General features: G+C 39.0%; 1 protein-coding gene across 1 annotated transcript in view; it reads left to right on the top strand.

Moving 5' to 3' along the window:
- The first annotated feature begins 8,734 nt into the window (after window positions 1-8,734).
- Window positions 8,735-13,338, top strand: part of TAF4B (TATA-box binding protein associated factor 4b) — an 83,974-nt gene continuing 79,370 nt past the window's right edge. Inside the window, exon 1 of the mRNA XM_010969031.3 lies at window positions 8,735-9,577. Within this exon, the coding sequence (XP_010967333.1) occupies window positions 9,235-9,577 (343 nt within the window). The 5' untranslated portion in view covers window positions 8,735-9,234. The remainder of the gene's footprint in view (window positions 9,578-13,338) is intronic.

The raw sequence follows: 13,338 nt of genomic DNA on the forward strand, positions 1-13,338 counted from the left end.
TGAAATCAGGTAGTTCCACCCTGTGATGCCCTTCATGCCAGGAAAGCAGTTCTCTTGCAAGGGGCTGCGTATATGACTGATCTGGGGAGCACACACACGCTTCTCCTCACAGAAAAGACTGTTTTCCTCCTCCTTTTTGTTGACTGAGCTGACGCTGGAAATTTATGACTCACCCAGGTAGTCTTCTCCAAGAAGCCTTTCCTCAGGCTTGATTAGAGGCCTGTCCTCTGTGTCTCCAAAGCTCTTTGTTGTGACCTGTTTCATACTGTCTAGTAATTGTTTCATACTTGCATCTGCGAGCATCTCTGGCTAAAAAAAGACTATAGTTATTTTTCATTTAAAATGTTTATGAAATGTTGTAAAATATGTATGGTAATATGTGTGCTAGTTACCAATTTTTTGTCTCTCAGCTACAAATCTTTGCCCTCTTCTTTCCTCTGGACCCTGGAAACATTTCTCCTTTGCCAGCTAATGAAATGCTAAACTTCCCCAGTAGAGGGCGCTGAGGCCATACTGCAGAGCTACTGCAAAAGGTAACTATTTGCTTCTGCATTCTGGTACTTGCTATTATTTAAAGGTTTTTTTTTTTTTTTTTTTCTTCAGGGGCGGTTGTTAATTAGATTTATTTATTTATTTGGTGGAGGTACTGGGGATTGAACCCAGGACCTCCTGTGTGCTAGGCATGCACTCTGCCCCTGAGCTACACCCTCCCCCTCCACTATTATTAAGTGCAAATGAACTCCAGTTACAGCCCTGGGCCATGCTTTCCCCACCTTCAGTGGCTTTATAGATCAGCAACAGCCTGTTCTCTCTGGCACATTTCTTCATCTCTGCCAGGCTGTGTGCTCAGCGACCTCTTTGAGGAGGTCTGAATCTCAGCCGTGAGGAGTGTTTGAATGTCCACTCCTCCTAGCTGAAAGGAGTAGATGCTTTTTTGCACCTGCTACTTGTGGATGCCTTAGGATCCTCTTCTACTCCTTTCAGTAGTTAACTACCTTCTAGTAACTAACAATTCTTTATATTAAATTTTCCCTCTTCAAATAACTGATGTGATATCTGTCCCCTGAATGGGCCCTGACTAATATAACATGTAATGAGGCTTTTATTGGTATTTTTAAATGGATCTATAAAGAAATAATTTATAATTTTCTCAGTTTTAATTTCTAACATGGTAAATATTGATAGATATAATTCATACAGACAAAAGATTTTAGGGGTCCTCAGTAAGTTTTAAGAGTGTAAAAGTTTCCTGAGATGAAAAAGTTTGAAAACAGCTGCTTTACTGCAAGTCTTCTCAGATTTTTGATACTTAAGAGACATTGCAAATCTAAGTTTAAACCCAGATCTAATGTATATAAAGCTGTAGGGATGATGAAGTCAACAAATATTAAGTCTTGAAAACTTGAAATCTTTTCTCATTCAGAAGTTTCTGAAATAAAAAAAGAGAAGAGGAGATGAAATACATTAGGTGGGATTACTTGAGAGTATAGGGAAGATATAATGAAGAACTTGTTGAAACTTAGAATGGATACCATTAAATGCTGAGGTTTGATATGAGTTCTTCTCTCTTTATTGTACCTTCTCTCCTTCATTGATAACATCCAGTCTCATTACTTCAAGTATAATCCATACTGTGTCAGGAAGTGCAGGTAGAAATGTGATAGAAACCTAGCTTCCGTTTCACTTTCTTTTTTTGTTTGTTTCACTTTAAAGTTCCATTTGATTTTTCTTAAAATCTTGATCTTTCCCATCAGAGCTGCTCCATCTCCAGTCTTCCGCATCACTGTGAATGAAATCACCATCTACCCAGTTTCTAAAGGTAGAAACAAGAGTCATTCTTAACACTTTTCACTCCCTAAGCTACTTTGCTCAGTTTACCACTAATACCCACAGATTTTTACCTCCAAAATACATTTCAAACCTATCCACTGCTACCACCCTATTTCAAGCCACCCTCATCTCATACCTGGTCGGCTACAAGAGCCATGCAACTAGTTTCTTTGTTGCCTTTTTTGTCTTCCCCAAGTTCATTCTCCATATAATAACTAGAATGGTTTTTTAAGAACTTACATTACTCAGAAAATGACAAGGATACAGCAAAAGGACACAAGAAACAAAGGAGTTCCTACTGTCTAAATGTGGGACAATTTGAGAATAAAAATAAGTTATGACAATAACTGATCATAGCCCACTGACTGAAAAAGAATGCATGAATCCATGCTCATACATACATAAGAGACATGGGAAAACTACTTTCAGTAGACTGGCAAACAATAATGTAATGAGTTTTTTTAAATCACCATTTTGCTGCCATCATAGTAATAACTGATTCAGCCAAGAGTCAATAATGGATGCTAAAATTAATAGGGCAAAGCTTGATGAAGAACAAGATATCTACACAGTTTTGAAGTATGTTCCACCACACTGCTTATTAATTACAAAGAGGAAAAATCATAACTTTACAGTGAGCAGCTTGGCATATATCAACATAAACAAGGGATCAAACTTAAGGTAAATGATAAGAACACAAATTTACATCATGTTTCCTTATGTGACACAGAGGACATAACATCATTCATGTAGTATTCCTGTCAAAATGCATAACCTAAATCTGACCACGAGGAAACAACAGGCAAACCCAGTTAATGACATTCTACAAAATAAAGCGCCTGTTCTCTCCAAAAATGGTAATATCATGAAAAACAAAGGCAGAGGAACTGTTCTAGATTAAAGGAGACTAAAGAGAGATAAAACTGTATGCAATGAATGATTTTAGATTAGATCCTGGACTAGAAAAAATTTGCTATAAAAAACATTATTAGTACCCAAAAAATCAATTATTGGGACAAATAGCAACAATTGAAAAAGATCTGTTGATTTAATATCTGTTGACTAAATAGTTGTATCAATGTTAAATTTCCTAATTTTGTTAATTGTACTGTGGTTATAGTAATTCCTTGTCTTTAGGATTATAAATTGAAATATTTGGAATAGTGGGGAGTGTCTGCAAGTTACTTTCAAGCAGTTCAGGGAAAAAGTGTATTTAGAGTTGATTCTCATTGTGAAGATTCTGTTCTATTAAGTCGCAGAACACTGAATTAACAAATACTCAAAAATCGCTCCTGGAAGATACACAGAGTTAGGTTTCTATAAGCTCCTGGTTATAACAGTTTTTTTTTTTACTACCCATCAATACATAACCTTGTTTTATGTGTGTTTCTGTTAAGGACACCTTATTAATATATACTGTTGACTTATTAACATTGAACTTAGAACCAGTAGCACTACAACTCACGCCTGAATGAAGTCTGTCTAATGCATCTGTTCTCTCGTAAGGCACATCACAGCCTTCCTGCGCTTAGGAACCTAGACCGCACTTAAGCACTGTGCCTGGGCATCATTAGTGACATCATCATCAACAAAAAGGACAAAAGCATGTAAAACATGGCACTAGACAGACTGCGAAAAGGACACTTGTTTACAGTATGAGAGCTGAAACAAGAAGGCAGAGCACCACCTTGTTTGAGCTCACCTGGGAAAGTGTGCATCGAACAATTCAAATTGTTCCTGCTCTGCAAACGTCTGCAAAAGACCTGACAAGTACCATGGGGGCACTAATAAATTTTAGCAAGTAAGTGAACTGGCAGATTTGGAAAGTGTGAGTAATGAGGATCAAGCGTGTATATATACTGTATATGCGCGCACACGCACGCACACACACACACTCACACCCACTTATACACAAAGAGAGGGAGAGCAAATGAACACATCAAAATGTGAATCTGGATGGAGGGGATATGGGAGTTTTGAGTACTATTTCTTGCAGCTCTCTTCTAAATTTGAAATTATTTTCAAATAAAAGGCCTTGAAGTGTAAATTAATTCATTTTACTCCTCTGTTTAAATATTTCAATTGCTTTCATTTGCACATCACATGACATTTAAGCCTTGAAGGGGGTCGAGCCCATTTGGCCTCTCCAAAGGTCATTTAGGCCACTCTTCCTCTAGTTCAGTCCCACAGGCATTCTTTCAATTCCCGGAATACCTCCCTAGCCCCTTGGCTATATTAGGCCCTGCCCATTAGCCTCTTTCGAAGCACCATGTTCTTTTCTTTCATAGCGTTTATCATAATTTGTAATAATTTGTGCAAACAATTATGTGTTTTTGCTTAATAAATATTATGCATAAAATGATCATGAAGAGATTTTAGAAGTATGGGATTATGTAAGTTACTTGATTTGAATGTTTAGGCATGGAAAATTATTAAGGGAAAGATAAGTTCTAAATTATATATAAAATCATACTGGTACTTCACATAGTAGCAAGTATACAATGGACAAGGATTAGAAAGTAATATGCAAACATGAGAATTCAGCCAGAATGATGGAATTATAAATAGTTAAAAATAGAAATTATTTTCTTCTTAGGTTCCTTTTAGGAAGAAAGAAAAATAATCCTAAATCAAAGAGTCATGATAATAATTATAATGTTAATGCTTAAAGGAACATTTTGGGGGGAAAAAATCTGAAGAATAGAATAGAATCTCTCTAGAGAATAGAATGGAGGCGCAATGCTGGAGGCATGGAGAAGGCCCAGTTGGCATAATTTAAGTGAGTGCACTTCAACTCCAAAGGGATTTAAACTAAAAGAGTGATGGTAGAAATGAGAGAAGCCAATGGATTACAGAGATAGTACAGATATGACACCAGGATTGACAGGATCTATTGACTGATTGAAACAAAGGTGAGAAAGAGGGAAAACTCAAGGTCCACTCCTAATTTTACATCTTAGGCAACTGGAAGGGGGTTCATTGGTTCACTGAAATAGGGATCATAGGACAAAAAGCAGGTTTGAAGATGTCATGTTAGGTTTAGCTTGAACCTGTGGGACATCTAGTTGAAGACAGTAGGCAGCTGTCCACGTAAGTCTGGAAATCAGGACCAAAGACAGATAGATCTGGAAGTCATAAACATATAGATAGAAATTAAGCCATGGAAGAGAATGTTATCCCCCAAGGAAAGTACAGACAGAACAGAAACTGAAATACTAACCTCCTGTTAGACACGGGATACACAGACAAGACAGAATTCCTGCCCCTAGGAGGTTGGGATTGGAACAGGAATTGGAGAAATACTCTGTCTACTGTGTATTAGGTTCTCTCTTCTGGTTCTGAGATGAACATGACACAGTTTCAGCTGTCAGGAAGTTCACAATTTAGTGAGAGAGGACAGACAAGAAAAACAACTTGGATACTACAATATAAGTGTTATGGTAAGGTGCTGTGGGAGAAGAACAGGGCACTGAATTCATTCATAGGTTATAGCCTTTGGAGGGCCAAATAGAATTGTTTAGGTAGAACATGTTTCAAATGGGGAAGGTCTTCGAAGGGAGGTGAACCAGTGTATGAAAAAGCATGAAATTGAGAGACAGTTTGGGACACTTGGGAAATTCCTGTAGTTACGTATATGGGCCAGTGGAAAGTACCCCACTTCCTGAAGTTCAGTGAAGTTTCTTGGATGCTATGGGGAGGAGATTAGGGAGTAGTTAGCTGTGTTTACAGATTTCAGTTGTCACTAAGAATACATATTTTGAGAAAAAGCTTGTGTTAATTTTTGATCATGTAAACACTATTCATTCATTGTTAAAAGAATTAGAAAACAGAGAAATTTTTTTTGAAAAGATCATTTAGAATGTCTCCAAACATGTCCTCTGTTAACAGTTTGGTGTATAATCCAGATTTTCTTCTGAGCATATATCTAATCTGCTACTGGTTAAATTTTTTTTTAATTTACAAAAAAATGAAATCATACTCTGTATACTATTTTATAACCTCTTTTTTTCATTTAACAATATACCATGATCATGTTTGCATAAACGTACCTCTACAAGTGTAAATCTTAATGGCTGATTAATATTCCATAGTGTGAATGGATCTCTTATGTTATGATCATTTGGTTATATCCACTTTTTCTAGGAGCATGTCTTTCAAATACTAAAAATTTTTAAAAAGTGCCTTAGACTTCATTAAACCTTTAATGAAGGCACCAAAAATGGAAATCATTAATGAAGTCAAAACTCTTTAAAAAAAGTTTCAGCCACATTCCTTTAAGAGGAAAGGAATAACAGAGTGGTGTTCTGTTGCAGAAAGTATTTCAATATTCTGATGCAAAACACAGATACTGGACTAGGTTCAAGGTATAGAACTTGAAGGCATGCATTTCTGGCTCACTTTGAAGCTGGGGCCATAGCCGTCTTAGCCAAATAGTTATGTTTTCTCAGGCAGATTTTTCAGCTGATCTCATTTCACAGATAAAGAAGGCTTCCTGTTTAAATTCTATAGTGAACTTCATTTTGTGAAGAGACTGTAGGCACTTTGAAAATCAAATGGATAATAAGGATAATTTACACTGTCCACTCAATAACTGTAACTTTAGCTTTTGGTTTTGCCCTAGTTAATTTGGGTTTGTGTGTGTGTGTAAATTAGTAAAATATTAGGAACATACATTTTGTATTTGTTCAGTTTTGTTTTATTACCTGAATTGATGAGCAGAATATGTGGACAATTAACGACTTAGTCCCTCCTTTAGAAGGTGCTACGGTCTGAATATTTGTGTCTCCCTAAAGTTTGTATTCTGAAATCCTAATTACCAAAGGTAATGGTATTAGTATTAGGGCCTTTGGGAAGTCCTTAAATCCTAAGGGTAGAACCCTCATGAATAGGATTAGTACTTTGGACTAAGACAGAAGGTAAATAAATACATATTTTTCAATTCTTTAATTTTACAAATATTTTAATAGATAAACCTAATTAAATCAAAGTATAATCTTCCCTCCGCATTTTTTTTACATAAATAGAGACACAGGATGCGTTTTGCCTTCCTATGTATCCTGTTTTATTATTTTATGTTTCTATAGGAAGAAAATGTAATAAACTTATTACTACGCTCCAAATTTAGGACAGTAGTTACCTGTGCTGGGTAAGGAGGAGTATATTCTTTGCAACTAGAAAATTAAAGTTCTCATTAGTGAGGCAAATTCTAAAGCAAATATAAACATTTAAAAGAAAAATGTTCAAGGTCACCTTAAAGAGAAAGTATACTTCCTCAGTCAAGCCTCTCTTTAACTTGAGAGAGACTATTTACATACCTAAATAAGGTATGTGAGTTGGGGGTGGGGTCTAATGGAAATTTAGAAAAGGAAAGTCCTCAGAGCAAACTTTGAACCTCCCTTCCTCAAGCACTTACTTAACTACGCTACATGGGGAGAGAAAAACCAAGGCTAAACAATTTGCTCAGCTAGTAAAGAGCAGGTCTAAGATTCAAACGCACTAGATGGTTTTACTTCACTGAAAATGTTGCACGGCTCCATTTAATTCATTCACTTAGCAGATATTTATTAAATACCTTTTCTGTGCAAGGTGATTTGCCAGGGGCAGTGTGGGATATATGGTGAATCAGACATTTGTGGAGTAGTGGGAAGAGATGTACTTTGGCATCATACAGACTGGTTAGATTCCCAGCTTCATGGCTAAATTACTCTTTTAACTACAGTTTTTTAAGTCAGTAAAATGAAGTGGTTGTTTACAAAAAAAAAAAAAAGTAAGAAACAAGGAAATGTATCTCCTAGTGACCAGCACACAAGAGGTGCTCAATAAATTCAGTTTTCTTCTCTTCAGCTCCACTTGGAAGAATTTTCTATAAGGTAAGTGATCAAGTAAGTTTTCATAAAATGGGGAAAGTTGCGATTGATTTGGGTCACGAAATGGGTTCTTGATTTGGACTGGCTGAGATATGGGGGACAGCAAACGCAGTGAAGTATGAAGGCTGTGGATCCTGTCCGTTGGAATAGACAGGGAGGGAGGTAACCAGAAGCTGTAAATGGCTAGATGCCTGCCTCCCTGCATAATCTCCTTTAGTGTCGGTTCCTACAAACATGTATTATGACAGTAGCCTGAAATCAAGGCATCTTCTCTGACTAGATCTCTAAGGGGAAAGTTTTCCCATATTTGACTGTATTATTGATTCATTCACCACACACTTTTCACTTATTCAAAGAGTATTTTAGGATGGCACTTAAGATTTAAGTGCTGGAATCTGAGGATGTAAGAATCAAAAGATACTGTCCCAGTTTTCAAGCAGACAGACACGTAAACTAAGTTCAGAGGTGACGGAGACATCTACAGTAGCACGAAGGAAGAAAAAGATTTTCCCTCGGGGCAGCTCAACTCTAAATTAATTATTTGAAAATAGGCACACTTTACAGATAAAATTATACGCCATTCTTATACATTTAAAAGAAAGGAATAGACTTTTTTTCACTGTCAAATGTAATGCTTATTTTAGCGACGCTTTGGAGCCAAGCTCGCAGAAAAACAGTGAGGAAGCGTGACTGAATTCTGAGTAACCGTCCTCTGAAATCAGCCCTCCACATTTTTTCCTTAAAAAGTAGAAGCCTGTGGAGAGTTAAGTCCTGGCTTTTCAAGGAACACGCAACTGGGATACCAAGGAGAAAGAAGAACGCGGATGCCGCAGTTTTCGGAGTGCGGTCTCCCCTTCCCACGTGGTAGGTTTTTGGCAACTCGCCCCGCCTTCCTCGGGATTCAGGGTAAGAGTCTAACGCCCTCTGGAGCCGTCCCTCGTGACGCCACGAGCGCGATTCCAGTCTGTGACCAATCGCACGGCCGGATTCCGGGGGAAGCCCGGGGCGGCGGCGGCGCCCTATGCGCAGGCGCGAGGTCTCCGCGTGGCTATATAAACATGGCTGGCGTGGCCGCGCGCCGGGGCCGTGCTGAGCGCGCGTAGGGGGCTTTCGGGCGCTCCGGGTTTGGAGTTTTGAAATTTCTGGCGGGGGATCCGCGGCGCACAGTTTTGCTGGGAGGTGGGAGTCCAAGTGACGCCCTTCCGGGAGCCGCGCTGCCGGGCTCCGCTGCATCTGGTCCTGAGGCTGAGGCGCCGGGTTGAGCCGACGCACGTGTGAGCGCCGCCGAGAAGGCGGCGAGCGGCCGAGCAGGTGTGGCTACCGGAGGGGCCGCGCGGACGGGAGGAAGGTCCGGGACCCGGGGGTCCTGCTGTCCATCCGGTGCTCGTCACTGACTCCTGTGTCGCGGCCCCGGCGCCTCTCCTCAGCGATGCTGTGGAGCCGGAACTGCACTGGAGTCGGCTGCCGCTTGTCGAGCCTCCCCTCGCCTGTGCTCCCGGAACGGCTGCGGCGCAGCTGCCGCTGATCTACCTAGGGGATGCCCGCGGGCCTCACAGAACCGGCCGGCGCCGCTCCCACCGCCGGTGTGGGCGCCTCCGGGACCGTGACCATGGCCCCCGCCGCAGCTCTGCCCGTCCGGGTGGAGAGCACTCCGGTAGCCTTGGGCGCCGTGACTAAGGCTCCTGTCAGTGTCTGCGTGGAGTCCGTGGCGTCCCAGCCCCTGCGGTCCCCCGTGGGGACCCTGGTGACCAAAGTGGCTCCTGCCAATGCTCTTCCTAAACTCAGCAGCGGCCCTCGGCTGCCAGCTCCTCAGATTGTCGCTGTGAAAGCCCCCAACACCACAACAATCCAGCTGCCTGCTAATTTGCAGCTTCCTCCAGGTATGTCGCGCACCTTGTCCAGCTTACCCGTCGGTCCAGCCAGCGGTGACGCGGGAAACGTCGCAGCCGGAGACTGCACCTTTTCTCTGGTAGTTCTTAAAAAGTCAGCCAAGAGAACCTTTCATAATCTTGACTTTGCGGGGCAGTGATTTGACTTTACAAGCAATATAAATTCGTATTGCAGTTTTCCTTTTCATATTTAAGGAAAGCATCTTTCCAGCTAAGTGATACAGTAAAAGCTGGAGCAGCTTATTCGGGAGGGCCTTTGAGGCATTGGTTCTTAAGTGAGAAAAGATGGAGTATCGCCAAGTTTATTTTCATATGGAGAAAAAGTCAGTTTTTTTTATCCACACGCTTAGATTACGATGTAAAAAAAAAAAGTGTTTTTAAAAGGTACTTGTGTGTTAAGACTGAAAGAGAATTTTAAATTTAATCAAGCCAAAATAAGTTTACTGCTTTCTAGTAGCAGAAATGGATAATAGCACAATCTTTGTACGTGTGATGATTTTAACTTTCAATTAGAAGAATCTTTCTCACAGGGAGTAAATGCCAGAGTTGACAAACAGATCAGAGCCGTGCGGTTGTTGTATGTGAAGCAGTGTGTGAATGCTACAGTTAATGAGTCTGCGACTACTTTTTATCCTAGGGTTTCCTCTGTTGGACAGTTTTTCATGGTTGAGGCAAAGGTTTGCTTTGTGATCATATACGTAAATATGCTGAAGGATATTTGAGAGTTCTACTTTGTTTCTTTCCTCAAATGAAAGTCGCTTGGAATTTCAGTGAGGGAAAAAATCATATCTTATCTTTGGAGTAAACTCACTCATAATTATATTGTCTTCTATGTATTTTGCTTAGCAGCGATTGGAACTCTGACCAGCAAATATGGTAAAGATATGGAAGCATTTGATTCACATGATTTCAGTTTCCCCTAGCAAAATGAGAGGGGCTCTTTTGTAGCTAATGTTCTGTTTGGTCATGAACATTGTGGAAAGATTTTCTTCACCTTTGATGAAGTTCTGTTTCAGTTTTGTGTGGTACAGGGGTACATATACTTAAGGCTGTATGCACCACTGGATACGTTTTCTGCTTATTCTAAATTGTAATCCTGTCTGCACTCTTATAAAGTAGTTATGAATGTGTTTGAATGAGATTACCTCCTAATATGTTGAAAACGAAATTCTTATCTAGTCAGTGAAGTTTGTTTAGAAACAATCCAAGTATTGAGAGAGAAAAACTTTTCAAGAGTGAAAACTTGATGATAAGTGGAAACTGATCACCTATTGAGGGTGCACTGTGCTAAGCAGTTTTTTAAATTGAGGTAAAATTGACATACAACATTATATTATTGGGCACTTTTTATACATTGTTTGTACCCTTCTGTTTATTGATCATAATAGATAACTAGCTAATAAGGAAAGAAGTCTGTAAGGGTAAATTATTTGCCCAATGACAGGTAACTCAGATGTCAGAGGGAATTTGAGTCTAGGTCTGTTTAACTCTGCTCTTTCCCCAATGCTATGCTTACCACTTGGTGTGTGTTTGTAAAATATGCCTCTTTGAATAGCAGTGCTAAAAGGCGATTTATAGAATTTTAGAGCCTGATCCTTTTTTTACACAAAGAAACCAAAACTGAAACTTATCAGAGCAAAATAGCAGCAAACTAGGACCACAGCCTAGTATGCACTACACGAAAACATGTTGTGCTATTGGCCACGGAGAAACTCCCATAAAAGAGAGGAGGTAAATTGCCTTCAGGAATTGTTATTTAGAGAGGAGGTGAGGAAGTACTTTGAAGGGCAGCTTTTGGGAATTTCTGCTGACATGTGGCAGAAGAGCATCCTTAGATTTGTGCTCTCATAGGTGCACAATAAGATAACCAGTAGTTTAGTAATGAAATAGAAACACTGATTAAAGTTACTTTTTCAACAGGTTATGAGTCTTGTACTATTTCTTTTATATACTGAGGATTAGCAGATGATTACTTAAGGATTCTTAAATTACGTAGACGTCAGCTCTGATTTTTCGTAGGTAGTGAATACTAAGTATTTGATTTCTTTTTACTTCATAATTTCCTCTGTGAAAACTAGTTTTAAAGTATATAAATATGCACCACAGGTTTTTCTAAGGAGATAAGGCTGGAAACAAAAAGGGAGGCATTGTGAGGAACTGAAAGAAACTGTAGCAAAACTCTGAAAATTTGTCTGTCAAATGTGTTTGGTGATCTCTTCAGTCTTCTCTTTGTGAACTTACAGGATTTAGGCCAAACTATTACTCTTTTCTGTTTTTGGTATTCTGTCTCTTCTATCATGTGTTTGAGAGTGATGAGTAAGGACTTGATTGCTTTTTTATGTCATAGACTGTGCTTCATAAATTCTACTTCCCAGTCTTACTGTACAGAAGTTTGTGACAGTTGCTTATGAAATAGCTTAGGTCCTTTTTCATCAACTTCTTCATGCTGAGACATGTCATAGGTCTTGCATCTTTCTCGAATTCCTGAATCAGTTCCTGAATAAGCTCTTGGTTCTTGTTTCCACCCTGGCTTTATCAAGGGGATATTACGTGATCATCTGCTCCATAGTTGTTACAGTGCTTCTGGACTTCATGAAATGGAAGGCTGTAGTCTTTAGTGCTCACCATATGCGTGCGCCATCCACTGTTTAGATTTCAAAGGCTGTGTAGTCACTTTAACTCCCATTTCAGTTAAATAGACTCAAAGCTTGTGAATCTTTTGGCATTAATAACAATACCTACCAATAACTTAAAATTCATTAATTCGCTCAAAAGTGTTGTCTCATTTGATCCATTTAACAATCCTGCAAGGTAAGTATAAGTCTCTTGACCCACAAATATGGAATGTCTTTCCATTTATTTAAATGTTCTTTAATTTCTTTCAACAACGTTTCGTAGTTTCCAGGGTATTGGTTTTATATTTATTTTGTTACATTTATTCCTAAACTGTATTATTCTTTTTGATGTTACTGTAAATGGATTTCCCCCCCCCCTTAATTCCATTTACACTTATTCATTGGAAGTTTATAGAAATACAGTTGATTTTTATTTATTTTATTGATTCTTTATCCTGCTTCCTAGCTGAACTCGCTTATTAGTTTTAACGGTATTTTCATGAATTTGTTAGGATTTTCTACATATAAGATTGTAATATGTGTGTATAGATAATTTTACTTCTTTCTTGCTCTTCTAGATGGCTTTTATTTCATTTTCTTGCTTAATTGCCCAGGTTAGAGCTCTTAGTACAGTGTTGAATAGAAGTAGCAGTGACTTTAGACATCCTTGTCTCATTCTTCATTTCAGATATCCGTATCTTGTTCCTGATTTTAGGGGGAAAGCATTTCACCATTAAGTATGGTATTAACTGTGTGTCTTAAACCAACCTTGCATACTGAGATTAATATCATTTGGTCATGGAATTTAACACTTTTTGTGTTGCTGGATTCAGTTTGCCAGTACTTTGTTGAGAATTTTTGCATCTGTATTCATAAGGCATGTTGGTCTCTAGTTTTCTTGTGATGTCTTTGTCTGGTTTTAATATCAGGGTATACTGACCTTACAGAATGAATTGAGACATGTTCCCTCTTCTAAGTTTTAGAAGAACTTGTGAACGATTAGCATTCATTTTTCCTTAGATATTTCGTAGAATTCACCAGCAAAGCCATCTGGAACTGGGCTTGTCACATGGATGCTTTTTTTGATGATTAATTCAATCTCTGTTTGGTAGCAGTCTATTCAGGTTGCCTATTTTC

The sequence above is a fragment of the Camelus bactrianus genome, chromosome 24, assembly GCF_048773025.1.
Source record: "Camelus bactrianus isolate YW-2024 breed Bactrian camel chromosome 24, ASM4877302v1, whole genome shotgun sequence".
Lineage (NCBI taxonomy): Eukaryota > Metazoa > Chordata > Mammalia > Artiodactyla > Camelidae > Camelus > Camelus bactrianus.